Source organism: Oncorhynchus mykiss, chromosome 12 (assembly GCF_057628025.1).
Source record: "Oncorhynchus mykiss isolate SJ-2025 chromosome 12, ASM5762802v1, whole genome shotgun sequence".
Classification (NCBI taxonomy): domain Eukaryota; kingdom Metazoa; phylum Chordata; class Actinopteri; order Salmoniformes; family Salmonidae; genus Oncorhynchus; species Oncorhynchus mykiss.
In genome coordinates this window covers 14,619,157-14,645,341 of record NC_143033.1, presented here as the reverse complement: position 1 = coordinate 14,645,341, position 26,185 = coordinate 14,619,157, and the positions used below count along the sequence as shown (strand labels likewise).

General features: G+C 44.1%; 1 protein-coding gene across 2 annotated transcripts in view; it reads left to right on the top strand.

The window, feature by feature from the left end:
* Nucleotides 1–26,185, top strand: part of LOC110537005 (integrin alpha-1) — a 73,396-nt gene that overhangs the window by 18,509 nt on the left and 28,702 nt on the right. For both annotated transcript variants that reach the window (XM_090191770.1, XM_036936981.2), the window contains exons 2-7: nucleotides 3,910–4,030; nucleotides 9,813–9,925; nucleotides 11,356–11,444; nucleotides 14,351–14,465; nucleotides 16,734–16,861; nucleotides 25,837–25,985. In XM_090191770.1, coding sequence (XP_090047896.1) covers nucleotides 3,910–4,030; nucleotides 9,813–9,925; nucleotides 11,356–11,444; nucleotides 14,351–14,465; nucleotides 16,734–16,861; nucleotides 25,837–25,985 — 715 coding nt within the window. The remainder of the gene's footprint in view (nucleotides 1–3,909; nucleotides 4,031–9,812; nucleotides 9,926–11,355; nucleotides 11,445–14,350; nucleotides 14,466–16,733; nucleotides 16,862–25,836; nucleotides 25,986–26,185) is intronic.

The following is a 26,185-nucleotide window of genomic DNA, read 5'->3' as shown; positions in this document are numbered from 1 at the left end:
ACCATGTGGCCCTATCACCCTGTAACATGCATTACCACCATTTGGCCCTATCACCCTGTAACATGCATTACCACCGTTTGGCCCTATCACCCTGTAACATGCATTATCACTGTGTGGCCCTATCACCCTGTTACATGCATTACCACAATGTGGCCCTATCACCCTGTAACATGCATTACCACTGAGTGGCCCTATCACCCTGTAACATGCATTGCCACCATGTGCCCCTATCACCCTGTAGCATGCATTACCACCGAGTGGCCCTATCACCCTGTAACATGCATTACTACCATGTGGCCCTATCACCGTGTAACATGCATTGCCACCATGTGCCCCTATCACCCTGTAGCATGCATTACCACCCTGTGGCCCTATCACCCTGTTACATGCATTAGTGTATTATTTCATTATGGGATGTGTAATGACTTACTTCTCCATCCTGTTCTCAGTGTCCAGACGATGGATCTGAGATGGACTGTTCTGGGAGGCACCTCAGGGTATATCTGTGTCTCTGGCCATGTCTGTGCCTGCATCCCATATGGCACCCTATTCCCTATTTAGTGCACTACGTTTGACCAGATCTTTATGGACTCTGTATAGTGCACTACAAAGGGAGTAGGGTGCCGTTCGGGACACAACTATGGCTCCTGTTTACAAGCCACATCGGAGATTGCAGAGGAAGCTCATCATGTTTATCTAGCACCCCAAAACGAAGTAGATGCTCCCAAAGACAACAGTGGCTGATAATAACCAGCCATGATATCTGTGCTGATGCTCACGGACACATTTAAAGTCAGGACAGGACAGAGATGCTGCAACGAACAGCTCCCTAGAAAAACAGTTGCTCCCTAAGAAAATAAAGGGTAACATTTATTTAACTAGGCAAGTTAGTTAAGAACAAATTCTTATCTACAATGCCGGCCTACCCCGGACGACACTGGTCCAGTTGTGTGCCGCCATATGGGACTCCCAATCATGTCCGGATGTGATTCAGCCTGGATTCAAACCAGGGACTGTATTGTCACCTCTTGCACTGAGATGCAGTGCCTTAGACCGCTGTGCCACTCGGGAGCACGTCCATCCAGTCTGGTCTCGGAGACATAGAGGCATTCATACTCTGGTCCCAGACACATACTGGTTAAGGTATTCAAACTCAGGACTGGACAGAAGTAACCTCGTCCCCAGGCTAATTGTTTACAAAGGAATTGTTGGGGAGGAAGTATCTGGCTCACTAGACTAGGACAGGAGGCGGTGTATAGAAAACAGAACCTGAATATGACTCACCAAGTTCAGTCTGGTCTTAGGAATGTTCTGTACTGTAGGGTTAATCATGGAGGAGGTGTATAGAAAACAGAACCTGAATATGACTCACCAAGTCCAGTCTGGTCTTAGGAATGTTCTGTACTGTAGGGTTATTCATGGAGGAGGTGTATAGAAAACAGAACCTGAATATGACTCACCAAGTCCAGTCTGGTCTTAGGAATGTTCTGTACTGTAGGGTTATTCATGGAGGAGGTGTATAGAAAACAGAACCTGAATATGACTCACCAAGTCCAGTCTGGTCTTAGGAATGTTCTATACTGTAGGGTTATTCATGGAGGAGGTGTATAGAAAACAGAACCTGATTACCATGACCACGTAGGGGCATATGGTCTTGCTCTGGTCTTGCTGTCTAAAACTTAGGACAGGTCAGAGTTGGTGTGAACAGAAGGACTAATTTGGAGAAAGGGCAGTGGTGTCCAAGTGGCTGCAGTGTACAGACAGCTTAATACATTTTAATAAGAGGTCTCTGTAAAATACCTACAGAATATGCTGCAGACAAAGTAGATGAAGCACTGGAAATGGAAAGTGGCTTGGAAGTCTTACAGTGAGTTTTGAATGGAAGGCCTGTGGCTAACTGGCTGCATGTGGACCATTCATATTAACCATGTCTGCTCTGCTCTCTGACACTCAGTACAGTACACTGGTTCTTCTGTCTGCTTCTGTTTGTCTGTGACAAACACATAATCAACCAGTGTTAAGGCTTCCTGCATGGCGCCGTGTCCAACTCCAAGTGTAGCAGAAAGTGAATGTGTACTCCCAAAGCTGATCTCCATACTGTAGGCATCAGTACAGTATGTTTTTGGTGATGTTTGGCTGTGGGATGCTCAATCCTCGTCACTAGAAGACAAGTCTGTGTTGTGTCCAGTATTCATCCTCTGTGTGTTTGGTGGTCTTCGTGGTTTGTCTCTCTCCTCTACTACTCAGTATCTTGGCCCATGTTGCAGTGCTCTGCTAATCCTCGCATCCCCCTCACAAATACAGGAATTGAATAAATTGCTTGGAGAAATTCCATGGCACACTAAAAATGAAAAGTGTCGTTGTTGCGGAAGCACAATGAGACGTTCAAAGTCTATATTTAGATATTTAGTCGGTCCATAGTTCACAGTAGCTAAATAGCGGTCTGGAGAGGTCTGGTGAAGACGGCATTGTCTTGAAGGGGTCAGATGTTAGAGGTCAGAGGAGGCAGAGGGGTCTCTGACAGACAGAACTCTCTTAGCATTCTATGATGACATTCCTCTGTCTTCTATGAACACAGGAAGGGCTCTCTCTTTCTCTCTCTCTCTTTCTCTCTGTCTTTCTTTCTCTCTCTCTCTCTTTCTCTCTCTCTCTCTCTCTCTCTCCCACTTTCTCTCTCCCACTTTCTCTCTCTCTCTCTTTCTCTCTCTCTCCCACTTTCTCTCTCTCTCTTTCTCTCTCTCTCTCTCTTTCTCTCTCTCTCCCACTTTCTCTCTCTCTCTCTTTCTCTCTCTCTCTCTCTCTCTCTTTCTCTCTCTCTCTCTTTTTCTCTCCCACTTTCTCTCTCTCTTTCTCTCTCTGTCTTTCTTTCTTTCTCTCTCTCTCTTTCTCTCTTTCTCTCTCTCAATTCAATTCAATTCAAAGGGCTTTATTGGCATGGGAAACCTATGTTAACATTGCCAAAGCAAGTGAGGTAGATAATATACAAAAGTGAAATAAACAATAAAAATGAACAATAAACATTACATTCACAGAAGTTCCAAAATAATAAAGAAATTACAAATGTCATATAATGTTATGATTATGATTTCCTTATAGTACGTCCATCTCACTGCCTTCTGTATTCTATACAGGTCAATTCAAAATGCTTTATTGGCATGATGAACATTACATTTGTATTGCGAAGGCAACAAAACACAAGTAAAAACCCTGTTTAGGAACATTTAAGATACCACCCATAGAACTTGTAATAACAAAATGGTGCTAAAAGGGAAAAGTGACCAGTTTTTCATCCTGCATTTCTGCAGCTGACTTTTCAATGCTTCTTGTTTGTGTAACATATTGTGTCAATATTTATGGTTTAGATTTTTCCTGCTTGCCAATAACTTTGTAAATATGAGGGAAGATCATTGACACTGCAATATTTTACCAAAATGACATTTTTATCTCATTATCATATCATTTTTGGGTAATAATTAAGTACCTTACTGTGATTGTTTAGAATTAAAATGGTCAAAAAGAAACACAATAGCTTCTTAGCAAAGAGCAATTTCTCAAGCAAGAATTTAGCTAGGACTGTCTGGGAGTGGTCTTAGTGGGGAGGGGAAAACTGAAAATGAGCTGTTATTGGCAGAGAGGTTTGGAACTCTCTTTCTTTATTGGTCTACTAACTAATTTACCTCCTGGTGATGTCACCATGGAATGCCAAAACTCCATCCCACCAAAACAGGCTTAAATTTCAGGCGGTCTTTTCAAACAGCTCTTACACTAAAATGGCATTATCATCATTTTCACAACCTCATAGTGTGTAAATATATATATGAAACACATGAAAATCACGTTTTTGACTGCATCTTTTCTCAAATAAAAGTCTTTGTTTTCTCTGTAGTAACAACAGTTCTTTTCTTGCAGTGTTGCTGCCGTGTGTGTTGTCATTTAACGTGGATGACAAGAATGGGGAGACTTTCAATGGTCCGCTGGAGGACATGTTTGGATACTCAGTCCAGCAGTTTGAGAACAGTGAGGGGAAGTGGTGAGTCCATTCGTGTTATCATCCACAAGACCTGGGTTCACATAGTGTCCGTTTTCTTTCAAATACTTTAGCTGCACTTGATTAAGCTTGCCTGGTTCCATGGAATCAATGAAATAGTACCAAAAGTTTAAACAGCAAACTCAGCCCAACTGGCACTCCAGCCAGGCTCAATAAAACACAAAGTATTTAAAGAGAAAACAAATACTATTTGAACCCAGGTCTATTTGAACCCATTCTAACACTTGTCACCATGTCTGAACACCCATACTTGCGTTCTAAGTAGTATTATTTTAGGTATGTGAAAATAGAACGTTGGGTAATCGAGTATGCTTTAAATTCCAGGATGTTATACTAATTCAGATGATTTCGGCTTTTCATTGAGTGGAATTCACTGCACACTTTTGAGGAAGGGAATGGGCTTTCCAGACTCACCTGTGTTTGACAGCAGCTTATCATCAGCTGATAATGAAATAAGAGGACGATCTCTTTAATAAATTTAACGAATAGCGTGCACATTGGATGACGCATTCTCATGATGGGTGAGCCTAGTGCGTTATTTGTTGCTCACTGTATTGGTTGTTGACTAATCACTGCTTTCCAAAAAATGATGTAGTACGATTAGTGCACAGTATGTAGTTTTAGTAAGTAGTAGGCAAGACAGATTTCGGACAAGGCCACTGTCCTGGTGGTCAGGGTTGGGGTCAATTCCATTTAAATTCCAATCAATTCAAGAAGTACACTGAAATTCCAATTCTAAATCTCTTCAATGAATTTCAATGAGGAACATTTTCAATTGGAATTGGAATTTGGTTTAGTTTCTGAATTGACTGGAATTGAAATGGAATTGACCCCAACCCTGACAGTAGTTTGGTTTCCTGTTAGCTGAACAAGTTCAACATTGAGATACAGTATCTTGCAATACCGATTGCAATCATATCGTGACTTGTGTGTCCCTCCCTGTAAAGTTGACAATTTCATATTTTTTTCCTTTTTAGAGAAATGAACATATTGAACATACAGGATTTTGTAATAATAAAATTGGTATGTAAAGAAAAGAGAAACAAAAAGAGGTTGTTCTACACCCCCAACTCCCCATCCCATTCCCGCTTGTATCAGTTAGGCCAGTTAGGCCTGCAGCCTAACACCGTCTGTCTCATATAAAGAGTCCCTCCCTCCGCTTGTTAAGTGAACACAACCTACCAGAGTATCCACTCAGCCCGCCAGTAAAGACACCGTGAAACCATGATCTCTCTCTTAATTGGTCAAGGAACACATATTTACATGCTAGTAAACTACGTCTGCCCCCCTTTAGAGAAAGGTACTGTTCCCTCAGACAGAGAGAGAGAGAGAGAGAGAGAGAGAGAGAGAGAGAGAGAGAGAGAGAGACAGTCGGCCCCTATAGTTCTCCTACGGAGGCCCTGACAGTGTGAGCCTCTGTGTGTGTCCTAAATGGCACCCTATTCCCTACACAGTACACTACTACATAAATAGGGAATAGGGGGCCATTTGGGATTCAACCTCTAACTAGCTAACTATCCACATACATTCAGCTGGAATGGGCTTATTAAACTCATATGGGACCAGTTACAGTAATTCAGTCCTTCTCAATCAGCAGGAGCAGCTGTGATGAGGAACGATGAACGATCCCACAGCTTTCTTCTTTTACAGAGTTCATGTAGAGAATTCCCTGATGGCTCCAGTTACTCTCACGTGTACACAGATAGATACCACTGTATAAGAGTGACGGGGGCTAGTTATGTGTTTGTTCCAATATCCACACTTGCATACCACTTGAAGGCATGTTTACACTTGTAATTTCACCCAAAGATCATGTTAAAGCAAGACCTGATAGTTCCAGTTACTTTCTAGTGCACAAATACTACACATACTAACATACCATACCATAGAATGCATTCCTGACACTAGTTTAATTTAAAGACATATGCTAGCAGTATGTGTTGATATTGGAGCAGAGCCTTGGTTGGGCTTATAATTTACACAAACCTCCCTTAAAATCAGAGAGATAGAGAGAAAGAGAGAGAGAGCGAGAGAGAAAAAGAAAGAGAGAGAAATTGTGCCTAGATGCCTACGTTACTTAACCTGGGTTACTGTAGATGTGAGGTCAATGATCTTAACCTGGGTTACTGTAGATGTAAAGTGAGTGATCATTCACAGATGGAATGGCAAAGCAAGGGCTAGGTCAGTGTGCTAGGACAGTGTGCTAGGACAGTGTGCTAGGTCAGTGTGCTAGGTCAGTGTGCTAGGACAGTGTGCTAGGACAGTGTGCTAGGTCAGTGTGCTAGGTCAGTGTGCTAGGACAGCTAGGACAGTGGGCTAGGTCAGTGTGCTAGGTCAGTGTGCTAGAACAGCTAGGACAGTGTGCTAGGTCAATGTGCTAGGTCAGTGTTCTAGGACAGTGTGCTAGGTCAGTGTGCTAGGAAAGTGTGCTTGGACAGAGTGCTAGGACAGTGTGCTAGTTCAGTGTGCTAGGACAGTGTGCTTGGACAGAGTGCTAGGACAGAGTGCTAGTTCAGTGTGCTAGGACAGTGTCCTTGGACAGAGTGCTAGGACAGAGTGTTAGTTCAGTGTGCTTGGACAGAGTGCTAGGTCAGTGTGCTTGGACAGAGTGCTAGGTCAGTGTGCTTGGACAGAGTGCTAGTTCAGTGTGCTAGGTCAGTGTGCTTGGACAGTGTGCTTGGACAGAGTGCTTGTACAGAGTGCTAGGACAGTGTGCTAGGACAGCTAGATCAGTGTGCGAGGACAGTGTTATAGGTCAGTGTGCTATGACAGCTAGGTCAGTGAGCTAGGACAGAGTGCTAGGACAGTGTGCTAGGACAGCTAGATCAGTGTGCGAGGACAGTGTTATAGGTCAGTGTGCTAGGACAGCTAGGTCAGTGAGCTAGGTCAGTGAGCTAGGTCAGTGTGCTATGACTGCTAGGTCAGTGTGCTTGGACAGTGTGCTATGACAGCTAGGACAGTGTGCTAGGACAGTGTGCTAGAACAGCTAGGACAATGTGCTAGGACAGTGTGCTATGACAGCTAGGTCAGTGTGCTAGGTCAGTGAGCTAGGTCAGTGTGCTATGACAGCTAGGTCAGTGAGCTAGGTCAGTGAGCTAGGTCAGTGAGCTAGGTCAGTGAGCTAGGTCAGTGTGCAATGACTGCTAGGTCAGTGTGCTTGGACAGTGTGCTATGACAGCTAGGACAGTGTGCTAGGACAGTGTGCTAGAACAGCTAGGACAGTGTGCTAGGACAGTGTGCTATGACAGCTAGGTCAGTGTGCTAGGTCAGTGAGCTAGGTCAGTGTGCTATGACAGCTAGGTCAGTGAGCTACGTCAGTGAGCTAGGTCAGTGTGCTATGACTGCTAGGTCAGTGTGCTTGGACAGTGTGCTATGACAGCTAGGACAGTGTGCTAGGACAGTGTGCTAGAACAGCTAGGACAATGTGCTAGGACAGTGTGCTATGACAGCTAGGTCAGTGTGCTTGGACAGTGTGCTATGACAGCTAGGACAGTGTGCTAGGTCAGTGTGCTAGAACAGCTAGGACAGTGAGCTAGGTCAGTGTGCTATGACTGCTAGGTCAGTGTGCTTGGACAGTGTGCTATGACAGCTAGGACAGTGTGCTAGGTCAGTGTGCTAGAACAGCTAGGACAGTGAGCTAGGTCAGTGTGCTTGGACAGTGTGCTATGACAGCTAGGACAGTGTGCTAGGACAAAGTGCTAGGACAGTGTGCTAGGTCAGTGAGCTAGGTCAATGTGCTATGACAGCTAGGTCAGTGAGCTAGGTCAGTGAGCTAGGTCAGTGTGCTATGACAGCTAGGTCAGTGAGCTAGGTCAGTGTGCTTGGACAGTGTGCTATGACAGCTAGGACAGTGAGCTAGGTCAGTGTGCTAGGTCAGTGTGCTATGACAGCTAGGACAGTGTGCTAGGTCAGTGTGCTCAAACAGCTAGGTCAGTGTGCTAGGACAGAGTGCTAGGACAGTGTGCTAGGTCAGTGTGCTATGACAGCTAGGACAGTGTGCTAGGTCAGTGTGCTCAAACAGCTAGGTCAGTGTGCTAGGACAGAGTGCAAGGTCAGTGTGCTTGGACAGAGTGCTAGGTCAGTGTGCTTAGACAGAGTGCTATGTCAGTGTGCTAGGTCAGTGTGCTTGGACAGAGTGCTAGGTCAGTGTGCTTGGACAGAGTGCTAGGTCAGTGTGCTAGGTCAGTGTGCTTGGACAGAGTGCTAGGTCAGTGTGCTAGGACAGAGTGCTAGGTCAGTGTGCTAGGACAGAGTGCTAGGTCAGTGTGTTTGGACAGAGTGCTAGACAGAGTGCTAGGACGGAGTGCTAGGTCAGAGTGCTATGTCAGTGTGCTAGGTCAGTGTGCTTGGACAGAGTGCTAGGTCAGTGTGCTTGGACAGAGTGCTAGGTCAGTGTGCTAGGTCAGTGTGCTTGGACAGAGTGCTAGGTCAGTGTGCTAGGACAGAGTGCTAGGTCAGTGTGCTAGGACAGAGCTTTAGGACAGAGTGCTAGGTCAGTGTGCTAGGTCAGAGTGCTAGGTCAGAGTGCTAGGTCAGTGTGCTAGGACAGTGTGCTAGGACAGAGCTCTAGGACAGAGTGCTAGGTCAGTGTGCTAGGTCAGAGTGCTAGGTCAGAGTGCTAGGTCAGTGTGCTAGGACAGTGTGCTAGGACAGAGTGCTAGGTCAGTGTGCTTGGACAGAGTGCTAGGTCAGTGTGCATGGACAGAGTGCTAGGTCAGTGTGTTTGGACAGAGTGCTAGGACAGAGTGCTAGGACGGAGTGCTAGGTCAGAGTGCTAGGTCAGTGAGCTAGGTCAGTGTGCTAGGACAGTGTGCTAGGACAGCTAGGTCAGTGAGCTAGGTCAGTGTGCTAGGACAGTGTGCTAGGACAGCTAGGACAGTGTGCTAGGACAGCTAGGTCAGTGTGCTAGGACAGCTAGGTCAGTGTGCAAGGACAGCTACTGTAAGTCAGTGTGCTAGGACAGCTAGGTCAGTGTGCTAGGACAGCTAGGTCAGTGTGCTAGGACAGCTAGGTCAGTGTGCTTGGGCAGAGTGCTAGTTCAGTGTGCTAGGACAGCTAGGACAGTGTGCTTGGGCAGAGTGCTAGTTCAGTGTGCTAGGACAGCTAGGTCAGTGTGCTTGGACAGCTAGGTCAGTGTGCTAGGACAGCTAGGTCAGTGTGCTAGGACAGCTAGGTCAGTGTGCCTGGACAGAGTCTAGGACAGTGAGGGTCAGGCACAGATGTCTATACAGTATGTAACTGTAGCTGTGTGATCTGAGATGATTACAGCTTTCTCTCTCTCAGATGGCTGTGTGTGTGTGTTTGTGTGTTCCCACCGCTGGCTCCCTCTTTAGGTGATCAGGGGCCATTAGGAGGGTGGAATGTTAATTAGCGGACTGTTTACATGCTAGCAGATAACTAGCATAGTTTAGACTCGTATCCTACTCAAAAGATTTCTGAGAGAGAACCAAGCCCAGCTGGAGTTTGTTATCGCACTCAGCTAACAAGCTGTATTGCAACGCAGAATGTGGGTTACTCACTCAGAACATGTAAACAAAGTAATGAGTAAACATGGTAGGCCTAACTGTTCAAATGTATACTTTCCACTGCACTTTTTCAGATACGTTTTCTTATAGTGTTTTGTTAGTGAGAAAACCAAAAACTCAACCCCTGGTCATGAGGTGATTTCCAGTTGTTGCTTACAATGTCACCATATCCTGTCAGATTTATGGTGGCTGGGGTAAGGAATAGTCTGCTAACCTCTCTCCTCTGTCTCTCTTTAAAGGGTGCTGATTGGTTCTCCCCTGGCCGGCCAGCCAGCCAAACGGACTGGAGATGTCTACAAATGCCGTGTGGGTCAAGGACCAAACCCTAGATGTATCAAACTGGAGCTGCCTGGTGAGAACGTGTGTATGTGTGTGTGTGTGTGTGTGTGTGTGTGTGCGTGCGTGCGTGCATGCGTGTGTTTTAACTATCCTTGTGAGGTCAAGTATAGTAAAACAAGGAAAACTCGGACAACTGGGGACATTTCGCAGGTCCCCACAAGGAAAGAGGCTATTTTAGGCTTAGGGTTAGGTTTACAATTAGGGTAAGGGTTAGGGGTTAGGTTTAAGTTTGGGGTTAGGTTAAGGGTTAGGGTTGGTCCCCACAAGGATAGTTACACAAACGTGTGTGTCTTTGTGTCATTGATACTGCGTTATTGATCCTCCAGTTGTCAGCACTAGCTGATCTAAGGCATAGCCTCTAATATTGAATGGTGTGTTGGTCTGGTCTGGGACTCCCTGCCTCCCTGGCAGTGTGCTGGACAGGACGTGAAGCACAGCAGCACGACAGCAGAACAGGAAGACACTACATAAACAGGATTTTAATGTCTCATCTCATCCACTCACAACGGTATTATCATTAACTAACCAGATAACCAGTATGACACCGTTCCACTGCTTCATGCTTCAGCTTCTGGCCTTCTAATGACGCTGACTCAATACTGAACAAGGTTGGGGTCAATTCCATTTCAGTAAAGTAAATTAAGGAAGGAAACTTCATTGACTGAAATTAAATGGATTTGACCCCAACCCTGATACTGACTCACTTCCAGCAGGCAAGATTTATTATTTATTTTATTGAACATTTATTTAACTAGGAAAGTCACTTAATTAAGAACAAATTCTTATTTTACAATGACGGACTACCCCTGTCAAACCCTCACCTAACCCGGACGACGCTGGGCCAATTGTGCACCGCCCCATGGGTTGAGCTTAGTTAGGATTACTAAATCAATTTAATGGAATTTAATCAATTACATTTGGGATACATAATATAATTTATTATATATTTAACATGAACATTATCGGTTATTTTGGTATCTGTAGAAAATGCATTGTTGATGTATAACCTGCTAAAGGTTGTAAGAGATATAAGGGTATCTGTCCTCCACATGACAATCTGGTCATATACAGTGTCAGTCTTACAATGGCTGTATTGTCCTATAGCTTGATGGCTTCTGAGAGCATGCATACATTTGAGTATTTGTGACCCCAGCTGGAATCAAAACTCACAACCCTGGCATAGCTAGAGTCATGCTCTTACCAGACTACAGTATTTATGCTGGAAAACAAAATATGAAGACTGTAGAGTTAGATCATAGCTCAAGTAATGAACGATCCTATAAATAACTACATGTCAATAGTGCACATTGTTAAAAGTGAAGTCCGGAGGGGTTCAAGAGGGGCTTGAGGGGTGGTCTGTCTGTCTTTCTATGGGAAAATTATACAGGAATTTGAGCAGCTGTTTTTTCTTTCTTTCACTGACTTTATTCCATATTTTCCCAGAAAACACAACAATTCCTAATTTACACGAAGTCAAGGAAAACATGACCATGGGAACGACGTTGGTTACCAACCCTCAAGGAGGCTTTCTGGTAAGAGGACACGTGACAATGTAGATGGCAGCCCTGGACTGCAAGAGCCAGTGGACTGTACAGTTGTTACAGTATGTAGAGCTGACATATACAGATAAAGTCGGAGGTTTACATACACATTAGCCAAATATATTTAAACTCAGTTTTTCACAATTCCTGACATTTAATCCTAGTAAAAATTCCCTGTCTTAGGTCATTTAGGATCCCCACTTCATTTTAAGAACGCAAAATGTCAGAATAATAGTAGAGAGAATGATATATTTCAACTTTTATTTCTTTCATCACATTCCCAGTGGGTCAGAAGTTCACATACACTCAAATAGTATTTGGTAGCATTGCCTTTAAATTGATTAACTTGGGTCAAACGTTTCGGGTAGCCTTCCACAAGCCGTCCACAATAAGTTGGGTGAATTTTGGCCCATTCCTCCTGACAGAGCTGGTGTAACTGAGTCAGTTTTGTAGGCCTCCTTGCTTGCACACACTTTTTCAGTTCTGCCCACACATTTTCTATAGGATTGAGGTCAGGGCTTTGTGATGGCCACTCCAAGGCCTTGACTTTGTTGTCCTTAAGCCGTTTTGCCACAACTTGGGTGTATGTTTGACGTCATTGTCCATTTGCGACCAAGCTTTAAGTTCTGATGTCTTGAGATGTTGCTTCAATATATCCACATAATTTTCCTTCCTCAGGATACCATCTATTTTGTGAAGTGCACCAGTCCCTCCTGCAGCAAAGCACCCCCACAACATGATGCTGCCACCCCCATGCTTCACGGTTGGGATGGTGTTCTTCGGCTTGATCTTTGTCCCCATGTGCAGTTGCAAACCGTAGTCTGGCTTTTAATGGCGATTTTGGAGCAGTAGCTTCTTCCTTCCTGAGTGGCCTTTCAGGTTATGTTGATGTAGGACTTGTTTGACTGTGGATATAGATACTTTTGTACCCAGACCACAAGGTCATTTGCTGTTGTTCTGGGATTGATTTGCACTTTTACGTTCAGCTCTAGGAGACAGAACGAGTCTCCTTCCTGAGCGGTATGACGACTGTGTGGTCCCATAGTGATTATACTTGCGTACTATTGTTTGTACAGATGAGCCTGATACCTTCAGGCGTTTGGAAATTGCTCCCAAGGATGAACCAGACTTGTGGAGGTCTCCATTTTTTTCTGAGGTCTTGGCTGATTTCTTTTGATTTTCCCATGATGTCAAGCAAAGAGGCACTGAGTTTGAAGGTAGACCTTGAAATACATCCACAGGTACACCTCCTATTGACTCAAATGATGTCACTTAGCCTATCAGAAGCTTCTAAAGCCATGCCATAATTTTCTGGAATTTTCCAAGCTGTTTAAAGGCACAGTCAACGTAGTGTATGTAAACTTCTGACCCACTTAAATTGCGATACAGTGAATTATAAGCGAAATAATCTGTCTGTAAACTATTGTTGTAAAAATGACTTGTGTCATGCACAAAGTAGATGTCCTAACCGACTTGCCAAAACTATAGTTTGTTAACAAGAAATTTGTGGAGTGGTTGAAAAACGAGTTTTAATGACTCCAACCTAAGTGTATGTAAACTTCTGACTTCAACTGTATATCACACACACTGTACGGTTGTTACTGTATGTAGAGCTGACATATATATCACACACACTGTACGGTTGTTACTGTATGTAGAGCTGACATATATATCACACACACTGTACGGTTGTTACTGTATGTAGAGCTGACATATATGTCACACACACTGTACGGTTGTTACTGTATGTAGAGCTGACATATATATCACACACACTGTACGGTTGTTACTGTATGTAGAGCTGACATATATATAACACACACTGTACGGTTGTTACTGTATGTAGAGCTGACATATATATCACACACAATGTACGGTTGTTACTGTATGTAGAGCTGACATATATATCACACACACTGTACGGTTGTTACTGTATGTAGAGCTGACATATATATCACACACACTGTACGGTTGTTACTGTATGTAGAGCTGACATATATCACACACACTGTACGGTTGTTACTGTATGTAGAGCTGACATATATATCACACACACTGTACGGTTGTTACTGTATGTAGAGCTGACATATATATCACACACACTGTACGGTTGTTACTGTATGTAGAGCTGACATACATATCACACACACTGTACGGTTGTTACTGTATGTAGAGCTGACATATATATCACACACACTGTACGGTTGTTACTGTATGTAGAGCTGACATACATATCACACACACTGTACGGTTGTTACTGTATGTAGAGCTGACATACATATCACACACACTGTACGGTTGTTAAACAAAACAGATTCATCAATACTGGTTTGAGTTGTAAACTCCTACATCCCTCATATGGGGAGTAAATTGTAGGAAAACACTAAGAACATAATCTGGAAGAGTTATAGTATTTAAAGTAATTCCATTTTCCAAATATTGTTTGCAATTGCAGACCCCCATCTCTCTCTCTCTCTCTCTCTCTCTCTCTCCCTGTTTCTCTCTCTCTCTCTCTCTCTGTCTCTCTCTCCCTGTTTCTCTCTCTCTCTCTCTCTCTCTCTCTAAATGAATGGGTCTGAGTATTTATAATAATGACATTATAAGAGATTAATTACAAGGCCCGGGTCTGACCAGATCTTTCCTCTCTGCCTTTTTACTGGGCTTATACCTCACTGCTCATATAAGGACTGTTGAATAGAGAGTCTTTTTAACCAATCAGATCATGTACTTCAGAGAGACAGTTACTTTGAGTCCAAATTAAACACCTTAACCCGGTGTGTGTGTTTGTGTGCATTTCCTATTGGGCTAAGAGTTAAGGTTTTTCCTGTGGCAAACCCTGTTTCAGATCCCGCCGTGACAAGTGTGTGTGTGCGCACGTGTGTGCTCTTGTCTTCCAGGCTTGTGGTCCACAGTATGGCTACATGTGTGGTCAGCAGACATACATCTCTGGGGTCTGTACCAACGTCAGCTCAACCTTCCAGGTGCTCAACTCCATCGCCCCGGCTGTGCAAGGTACAAGTTCACCCTAACTCTAGCAAGACGACAGTACCCCTCACACTCCTCCCTTTACACACGGACACAACTACACTGTTAAGTTTAGGCATTCATTCCAATTGGTTAAGTTAATGGTTAAGGGATTGGGTTAGGGTTATTAAACACATGACCCTCAGAGCTGGAGTTCGCGGCTTAAGCGCCCACCCGCCATCCTGATCCGCAGCACCCTAGCAAAACCCAAGCCTACTTGATGGTAATTGCATCGCGCTCAACGCTGCCCCTAGTGGCGGGTTTTGAAGGCATCTCCCAACCTCCTAATTTCGAAGTCAATCTTAAGCAACCTTGCTGCTACACCCCCTATTCCTCTCAACATCCCTCCACCCCAAGGCACAGAACACAGAACACATTTTAATGTTGTTGGTTTTACCAGCCCTGGTTGCGCAATCGATATGCTGCTACAATTTAGGGAGTCTTGTTTTCAGATTAGCCTTGTTAAAATCCCCAGCTACAATGAATGCAGCCTCAGGATATGTGGTTTCCAGTTTGCAAAGAGTCAAATAAAGTTCGTTCAGAGCCATTGATGTGTCTGCTTGGGGGGGAATATATACGGCTGTGATTATAATCTAAGAGAATTCCCTTGGTAGATAATGCGGTCGACATTTGATTGTGAGGAATTCTAAGTCAGGCCACCGTCCCCACAGGAGGCCTTTTTCCTTTTGGTAGGCCGTCATTGTAAATAACAATGAGTTTTTAACTGACTTGTCTAGTTAAATAAAGGTTAAATAAAAAAATTATAAATAAAACACAGACCAGAGAAACACTATCCCTCAAACTTCTACTCACCATCTCTCTCCACCCCGCCCCAACACTCTCCATTCCTCCATTCCCATACCTCAGAGCCACGTGGCCAGAGAGAGACATCACTTGTGTACATAAGAACATTCCGCTTAGCGTAAACTACTGTCCAGTCTCTCAACTCCCCCATGCATGCCCAAGTTAGGACCGAGTTTAGTGAGTTGTCATCTCTGTCTTCTCTCCACACTGAGGGATCAATGTGTGAAGGTAACAGTACAGTGAACTCCACAGCTCCTCACCACTCTGTAGTTTTAGGCACAGTAATGGACATGAATTCTAAGTGGGTTCTAATGTAGCCTGTGAATGTGTTTCAAAATACCAGCATACCACTTAAAAGGCATGTCCATTACATTACTTTTAAAATATAAGTTAAAAATATTTGTACAGGTCTTAGAGGGACTAGATGGGAGAGCTGTGTTGTTGCATTCTCCCTCTCTTCACCTCTCTCCACCTCTCTTCACCTCTCTCCACCTCATTCCTCCTCTGTCCTCCTCTCTTCACCTCACTCCTCCTCTCTCCACCTCTCTCCACCTCTCTTCACCTCTCTCCACCTCTCTCCTCCTCTCTCCACCTCTCTCCTCTCTCCACCTCTCTCTACCTTTCTCCACCCTTCTCCTCTCTCCACCTCTCCTCCTCTCTCCATCTCAATCCTCCTCTCTCCATCTCTCTACACCTCTCTTCACCTCTCTCCACCTCACTCTTCCTCTCTCCTCCTCTCTCCACCTCACTCCTCCTCTCTCCACCTCTCTCCACCTCTCTCCACCTCTCTTCACCTCTCTCCACCTCACTCTTCCTCTCTCCTCCTCTCTCCACCTCACTCCTCCTCTCTCCACCTCTCTCCACCTCTCTCCACCTCTCTCCACCTCTCTTCACCTCTCTCCACCTCTCTCCTCTCTCCATCTCTCTCCTCTCTCCACCTCTCTCTACCTCTCTCCACCTCTCTCCTCTCTTCACATCTCTCTATACCTCTCTCCACCTCTCTCCTCTCTCCACATCTCTCTATACCTCTCTCCACCTCTCTCCTCTCTCCATCTCTCTCCTCTCTCCACCTCTCTCTACCTCTCTCCACCTCTCTCCTCTCTCCACATCTCTCTATACCTCTCTCCACCTCTCTCCTCTCTCCATCTCTCTCCTCTCTCCACCTCTCTCTACCTCTCTCCACCTCTCTCCTCTCTCCACATCTCTCTCTACCTCTCTCCACCTCTCTCCTCTCTCCACATCTCTCTATACCTCTCTCCACCTCTCTTCATCTCTCTCCACAGCCCAAGCCAACTATTTAATGCATTTATTGTCAAAACTGTTGTCAACTATAGTTTAAACAATAATGTACAAAACACACATGTAATGTTCTTGAACGGACTTCTACATTGTATGTGATATGTGATACTGTATATTGGTTGTGTTACACCAATAATAACTGCCCCATTACAGAGTGTGCCAAAGAGCTTGACATTGTCATGGTTCTTGACGGCTCCAACAGTATCTGGCCCTGGACCAGCATCATTGATTTCCTGGTCAAGTTTCTGAAGAATATCGAAATTGGAGCTAAACTGTCCCAGGTGATTTCTCCTTTCAGTACACTAGAACACATAGGTAACACCTTAGATGAAGGTCCACTTTGTCACTGTAGGAGAACCATTTATGATTCCAGACAGGTAGAACATTTTCATCAAAGAACCATGTAAGAACCCAGTATCAACTACTCTGGCCCATGAATGAGAGAGGGATAGAAGGCTAGGATCGGGGAATAGAGTAAAGAATAGAGGAATAGAAGGTTGGGTTAGAGGGTAGAATAGAGAATAGAGGAATAGAAGGTTAGGATAGAGGGTAGAATAGAGAATAGAGGGATAGAAGGTTAGGATAGAGGATAGAATAGAGAAAAGAGGGATAGAAGGTTAGGATAGAGGATAGAATAGAGAATAGAGGAATAGAAGGTTAGCATAGAGGATAGAATAGAGAATAGAGGAATAGAAGGTTGGGTTAGAGGATAGAATAGAGAAAAGAGGGATAGAAGGTTTGGTTAGAGGATAGAATAGAGAATAGAGGAATAGAAGGCTGGGATAGAGGGTAGAATAGAGAATAAACTGGGTCATCACATTCTACTGATAAACGGGGTCGTCACATTCTACTGATAAACTGGGTCGTCACATTCCACTGATAAACTGGGTCGTCACATTCCACTGATAAACTGGGTCGTCACATTCTGCTGATAAACTGGGTCGTCACATTCCACTGATAAACTGGGTCGTCACATTCCACTGATAAACTGGGTCATCACATTCTACTGATAAACTGGGTCGTCACATTCTACTGATAAACTGGGTCACCACATTCCACTGATAAACTGGGTCATCACATTCCACTGTAAAAACTGGGTCGTCACATTCTGCTGATAAACTGGGTCGTCACATTCTACTGATAAACTGGGTCATCACATTCCACTGATAAACTGGGTCATCACATTCCACTGATAAACTGGGTCATCACATTCCACTGTAAAAACTGGGTTGTCACATTCTGCTGATAAACTGGGTCGTCACATTCCACTGATAAACTGGGTCGTCACATTCCACTGTAAAAACTGGGTCGTCACATTCTGCTGATAAACTGGGTCATCACATTCTGCTGATAAACTGGGTCGTCATATTCCACTGATAAACTGGGTCATCACATTCCACTGATAAACTGGGTCATCACATTCCACTGTAAAAACTGGGTCGTCACATTCTGCTGATAAACTGGGTCGTCACATTCCACTGATAAACTGGGTCATCACATTCCACTGTAAAAACTGGGTTCACACATTCTGCTGATAAACTGGGTCGTCACATTCTGCTGATAAACTGGGTCGTCACATTCCACTGATAAACTGGGTCGTTACATTCCACTGATAAACTGGGTCGTCACATTCCACTGATAAACTGGGTCGTCACATTCCACTGATAAACTGGGTCGTCACATTCCACTGATAAACTGGGTCATCACATTCTACTGATAAACTGGGTCATCACATCCCACTGATAAACTGGGTCGTCACATTCTACTGATAAACTGGGTCGTCACGTTCTACTGATAAACTGGGTCGTCACATTCCACTGAAAAACTGGGTCGTCACATTCCACTGATAAACTGGGTCGTCACATTCTACTGATAAACTGGGTCATCACATTCCACTGATAAACTGGGTCGTCACATTCCACTGATAAACTGGGTCGTCACATTCCGCTGATAAACTGGTTCGTCACATTCCGCTGATAAACTGGGTCGTCACATTCCACTGATAAACTGGGTCGTCACATTCCACTGATAAACTGGGTCGTCACATTCCACTGATAAACTGGGTCGTCACATTCTACTGATAAACTGGGTCGTCACATTCTACTGATAAACTGGGTCGTCACATTCTGCTGATAAACTGGGTCGTCACATTCCACTGATAAACTGGGTCGTCACATTCCACTGATAAACTGGGTCGTCACATTCTACTGATAAACTGGGTCGTCACATTCTACTGATAAACTGGGTCATCACATTCCACTGATAAACTGGGTCATCACATTCCGCTGTAAAAACTGGGTCGTCACATTCTGCTGATAAACTGGGTCGTCACATTCTACTGATAAACTGGGTCGTCACATTCTACTGATAAACTGGGTTGTCACATTCTACTGATAAACTGGCTCATCACATTCTACTGATAAACTGGGTCGTCATATTCTACTGATAAACTGGGTCGTCACATTCTACTGATAAACTGGGTCGTCACATTCTGCTGATAAACTGGGTCATCACATTCTGCTGATAAACTGGGTCGTCACATTCCGCTGATAAACTGGGTCGTCACATTCCACTGATAAACTGGGTCGTCACATTCCACTGATAAACTGGGTCGTCACATTCCACTGATAAACTGGGTCATCACATTCTACTGATAAACTGGGTCATCACATTCTACTGATAAACTGGGTCATCACATTCCACTGTAAAAACTGGGTCGTCACATTCTGCTGATAAACTGGGACGTCACATTCCACTGATAAACTGGGTCATCACATTCCACAGTAAAAACTGGGTCGTCACATTCTGCTGATAAACTGGGTCGTCACATTCTGCTGATAAACTGGGTCATCACATTCTGCTGATAAACTGGGTCGTCACATTCTACTGATAAACTGGGTCGTCACATTCTACTGATAAACTGGGTTGTCACATTCTACTGATAAACTGGCTCATCACATTCTACTGATAAACTGGGTCGTCATATTCTACTGATAAACTGGGTCGTCACATTCTACTGATAAACTGGGTAGTCACATTATGCTGATAAACTGGGTCATCACATTCTGCTGATAAACTGGGTCGTCACATTCCGCTGATAAACTGGGTCGTCACATTCCACTGATAAACTGGGTCGTCACATTCCACTGATAAACTGGGTCGTCACATTCCACTGATAAACTGGGTCGTCACATTCTACTGATAAACTGGGTCGTCACATTCCGCTGATAAACTGGGTCGTCACATTCTACTGATAAACTGGGTCGTCATATTCCACTGATAAACTGGGTCATCACATTCTACTGATAAACTGGGTCGTCACATTCTACTGATAAACTGGGTCATCACATTCCACTGATAAACTGGGTCATCACATTCCACTGTAAAAACTGGGTCGTCACATTCTGCTGATAAACTGGGTCGTCACATTCTACTGATAAACTGGGTCATCACATTCCACTGATGAACTGGGTCATCACATTCCACTGATAAACTGGGTCATCACATTCCACTGTAAAAACTGGGTCGTCACATTCTGCTGATAAACTGGGTCGTCACATTCTGCTGATAAACTGGGTCATCACATTCTGCTGATAAACTGGGTCGTCACATTCTACTGATAAACTGGGTCGTCACATTCTACTGATAAACTGGGTTGTCACATTCTACTGATAAACTGGCTCATCACATTCTACTGATAAACTGGGTCGTCATATTCTACTGATAAACTGGGTCGTCACATTCTACTGATAAACTGGGTAGTCACATTATGCTGATAAACTGGGTCATCACATTCTGCTGATAAACTGGGTCGTCACATTCCGCTGATAAACTGGGTCGTCACATTCCACTGATAAACTGGGTCGTCACATTCCACTGATAAACTGGGTCGTCACATTCCACTGATAAACTGGGTCGTCACATTCTACTGATAAACTGGGTCGTCACATTCCGCTGATAAACTGGGTCGTCACATTCTACTGATAAACTGGGTCGTCATATTCCACTGATAAACTGGGTCATCACATTCTACTGATAAACTGGGTTGTCACATTCTACTGATAAACTGGGTCATCACATTCCACTGATAAACTGGGTCATCACATTCCACTGTAAAAACTGGGTCGTCACATTCTGCTGATAAACTGGGTCGTCACATTCTACTGATAAACTGGGTCATCACATTCCACTGATGAACTGGGTCATCACATTCCACTGATAAACTGGGTCATCACATTCCACTGTAAAAACTGGGTCGTCACATTCTGCTGATAAACTGGGTCGTCACATTCCACTGATAAACTGGGTCATCACATTCCACTGTAAAAACTGGGTCGTCACATTCTGCTGATAAACTAGGTCGTCACATTCTGCTGATAAACTGGGTCATCACATTCTGCTGATAAACTGGGTCGTCACATTCCACTGATAAACTGGGTCATCACATTCCACTGTAAAAACTGGGTCGTCACATTCTGCTGATAAACTGGGTCGTCACATTCTGCTGATAAACTGGGTCATCACATTCTGCTGATAAACTGGGTCGTCACATTCCACTGTAAAAACTGGGTCGTCACATTCTGCTGATAAACTGGGTCGTCACATTCTACTGATAAACTGGGTCATCACATTCCACTGATAAACTGGGTCATCACATTCCACTGATAAACTGGGTCATCACATTCCACTGTAAAAACTGGGTCGTCACATTCTGCTGATAAACTGGGTCGTCACATTCCACTGATAAACTGGGTCATCACATTCCACAGTAAAAACTGGGTCGTCACATTCTGCTGATAAACTGGGTCGTCACATTCTGCTGATAAACTGGGTCATCACATTCCGCTGATAAACTGGTTCGTCACATTCTACTGATAAACTGGGTCGTCACATTCTACTGATAAACTGGGTTGTCACATTCTACTGATAAACTGGCTCATCACATTCTACTGATAAACTGGGTCGTCATATTCTACTGATAAACTGGGTCATCACATTCTACTGATAAACTGGGTAGTCACATTATGCTGATAAACTGGGTCATCACATTCTGCTGATAAACTGGGTCGTCACATTCCGCTGATAAACTGGGTCGTCACATTCCACTGATAAACTGGGTCGTCACATTCCACTGATAAACTGGGTCGTCACATTCCACTGATAAACTGGGTCATCACATTCTACTGATAAACTGGGTCGTCACATTCCGCTGATAAACTGGGTCGTCACATTCTACTGATAAACTGGGTCGTCATATTCCACTGATAAACTGGGTCATCACATTCTACTGATAAACTGGGTCGTCACATTCTACTGATAAACTGGGTCATCACATTCCACTGATAAACTGGGTCATCACATTCCACTGTAAAAACTGGGTCGTCACATTCTGCTGATAAACTGGGTCGTCACATTCTACTGATAAACTGGGTCATCACATTCCACTGATAAACTGGGTCATCACATTCCACTGATAAACTGGGTCATCACATTCCACTGTAAAAACTGGGTCGTCACATTCTGCTGATAAACTGGGTCGTCACATTCCACTGATAAACTGGGTCATCACATTCCACTGTAAAAACTGGGTCGTCACATTCTGCTGATAAACTAGGTCGTCACATTCTGCTGATAAACTGGGTCATCACATTCCACCGTAAAAACTGGGTCGTCACATTCTGCTGATATACTGGGTCGTCACATTCTGCTGATAAACTGGGTCGTCACATTCCACTGATAAACTGGGTCGTCACATTCCACTGATAAACTGGGTCGTCACATTCCGCTGATAAACTGGGTCGTCACATTCCACTGATAAACTGGGTCGTCACATTGTACTGATAAACTGGGTCGTCACATCCCACTGATTAACTGGGTCGTCACATTCTACTGATAAACTGGGTCGTCACGTTCTACTGATAAACTGGGTCGTCACATTCCACTGATAAACTGGGTCGTCACATTCCATTGATAAACTGGGTCGTCACATTCTGCTGATAAACTGGGTCGTCACATTCCACTGATAAACTGGGTCGTCACATTCCGCTGATAAACTGGGTCGTCACATTCTACTGATAAACTGGGTTGTCACATCCCACTGATAAACTGGGTCGTCACATTCTACTGATAAACTGGGTCGTCACGTTCTACTGATAAATTGGGTCGTCACATTCCACTGATAAACTGGGTCGTCACATTCCACTTATAAACTGGGTCGTCACATTCTACTGATAAACTGGGTCGTCACATTCCACTGATAAACTGGGTCGTCACATTCCACTGATAAACTGGGTCATCACATTCTGCTGATAAACTGGGTCGTCACATTCCGCTGATAAACTGGGTCGTCACATTCCACTGATAAACTGGGTCGTCACATTCCTCTGATAAACTGGGTCGTCACATTCCACTGATAAACTGGGTCGTCACATTCTACTGATAAACTGGGTCGTCACATTCTACTGATAAACTGGGTCGTCACATTCTGCTGATAAACTGGGTCGTCACATTCCACTGATAAACTGGGTCGTCACATTCCACTGATAAACTGGGTTGTCACATTCTACTGATAAACTGGGTCGTCACATTCTACTGATAAACTGGGTCGTCACATTCTACTGATAAACTGGGTCATCACATTCCACTGATAAACTGGGTCATCACATTCCACTGTAAAAACTGGGTCGTCACATTCTGCTGATAAACTGGGTCGTCACATTCTACTGATAAACTGGGTCATCACATTCCACTGATAAACTGGGTCATCACATTCCACTGATAAACTGGGTCATCACATTCCACTGTAAAAACTGGGTCGTCACATTCTGCTGATAAACTGGGTCGTCACATTCCACTGATAAACTGGGTCATCACATTCCACTGTAAAAACTGGGCTGTCACATTCTGCTGATAAACTAGGTCGTCACATTTTGCTGATAAACTGGGTCATCACATTCTGCTGATAAACTGGTTCGTCACATTCCACTGATAAACTGGGTCATCACATTCCACTGATAAACTGGGTCATCACATTCCACTGTAAAAACTGGGTCGTCACATTCTGCTGATAAACTGGTTCGTCACATTCCACTGATAAACTGGGTCATCACATTCCACTGATAAACTGGGACATCACATTCCACTGTAAAAACTGGGTCGTCACATTCTGCTGATAAACTGGGTCGTCACATTCCGCTGATAAACTGGGTCGTCACATTCCGCTGATAAACTGGGTCATCACATTCTACTGATAAACTGGTTCGTCACATTCCACTGATAAACTGGGTTGTCACATCCCACTGATAAACTGGGTCGTCACATTCTACTGATAAACTGGGTCGTCACGTTCTACTGATAAACTGGGTCGTCACATTCCACTGATAAACTGGGTCGTCACGTTCTACTGATAAACTGGGTCGTCACATTCCACTGATAAACTGGGTCGTCACATTCTACTGATAAACTGGGTCGTCACATTCCACTGATAAACTGGGTCGTCACATTCCACTGATAAACTGGGTCGTCACGTTCTACTGATGCAATTCACTATCTTGTCATTATTTAACAGCGTAGTGTGTCACCGTCTTGCTTTTGAGTTCTATGATTATTAAACTATTCATTACAGTCATTGTTCATTAGTCTCACAATAACCACTGTTAAATCATCATCCATACTGTTAATAGTTTAATGTCCAAGGGCATTATGTCGAGATTCCTCTTCAGAATACCCCAGACCCTGGAGAGGAGCTGGTTCACAGTGGTTTAGTTTAATGGTGAAATAACCATTTTCCTCTGTGCGGCGCTGGAAAATATTGTCCTATGAAGTTCTCCCTTTGTAGATCACATATTCCATGGCCGGATAAGTATCCTCCCTGCTTTAAAAAGAGAATGACATCACATTAGAATCACCAGACCAAACCACATATCCTCCCTTACCAGACTGTCTCGGAGCATTGGAGTGTGTCACAGGAAGGGACAGTTAGAAAAGAGGGAATTGGAGAGAGTGAGATGAGGGTAAAGGAGGTTGAATTAGAGAGAGTGAGATGTGGGTAAAGGAGGTTGAATTAGACAGAGTGAGATGAGGGTAAAGGGGGATGAAGTGAGGAGAGTGAGATGAGGGTAAAGGAGGATGAAGGGAAGAGAGTGAGATGAGGGTAAAGGAGGATGAATTAGAGAGAGTGAGATGAGGGTAAATGAGGTTGAATTAGACAGAGTGAGATGAGGGTAAAGGAGGATGAAGGGAAGAGAGTGAGATGAGGGTAAAGGAGGATGAAGGGAAGAGAGTGAGATGAGGGTAAAGGAGGATGAATTAGAGAGAGTGAGATGAGGGTAAAGGAGGTTGAATTAGAGAGAGTGAGATGAGGGTAAAGGAGGTTGAATTAGAGAGAGTGAGATGTGGGTAAAGGGGTTGAATTAGAGAAAGTGAGATGTGGGTAAAGGAGGTTGAATTAGAGAGAGTGAGATGAGGGTAAAGGAGGTTGAAGGGAATAGAGTGAGAAGAGGGTAAAGGAGGTTGAATTAGAGAGAGTGAGATGTGGGTAAAGGGGTTGAATTAGAGAGAGTGAGATGTGGGTAAAGGAGGTTGAATTAGAGAGAGTGAGATGAGGGTAAAGGAGGATGAAGGGAAGAGAGTGAGATGAGGGTAAAGGAGGTTGAAGGGAAGAGAGTGAGATGAGGGTAAAGGAGGATGAAGGGAAGAGAGTGAGATGAGGGTAAAGGAGGATGAAGGGAAGAGAGTGAGATGAGGGTAAAGGAGGTTGAAGGGAATAGAGTGAGATGAGGGTAAAGGAGGTTGAATTAGAGAGAGTGAGATGAGGGTAAAGGAGGTTGAATTAGAGAGAGTGAGATGTGGGTAAAGGGGTTGAATTAGAGAGAGTGAGAGATGTGGGTAAATGAGGTTGAATGAGAGAGAGTGAGATGTGGGTAAAGGAGGTTGAATTAGAGAGAGTGAGATGAGGGTAAAGGAGGTTGAATGAGAGAGAGTGAGATGAGGGTAAATGAGGTTGAATTAGAGAGAGTGAGATGTGGGTAAAGGAGGTTGAATTAGAGAGAGTGAGATGAGGGTAAAGGAGGATGAAGGGAAGAGAGTGAGATGAGGGTAAAGGAGGTTGAAGGGAAGAGAGTGAGATGTGGGTAAAGGAGGTTGAAGGGAAGAGAGTGAGATGAGGGTAAAGGAGGTTGAAGGGAAGAGAGTGAGTAAGATGAGATGAGTATTTGAGTGAGTGTCCGTCTGTCTGAATATAAGATTTCTGTTCCAGGTGGGCATTGTGTCATATGGAGAGGAAGTCACTCACAATGTCAACCTCAGCCAGTTTGATACCACTCAATCCCTCCTGGCCAAAGTGAAGAAACTTCCCCAGCAAACAGGTTTCAAGACTATGACCGCCCTGGGAATTGACACTGCAAGGTACAGTACAACAGTAAACCAGGGGTGTCTGGTACACTTTAGTCCTAATCAATTCATTTCAATTCCACTTCATTGAATTGAGTTCAGTTGAGTTGAATGTTCCTATCAGTTAATTAAGTATGTCTATTTCTTGTACAGTGTGTGAAGTGAGTGAAAATGAATGAAGTATTTTCAAGGTGTTGCTCTCTCTTAATGTCTAG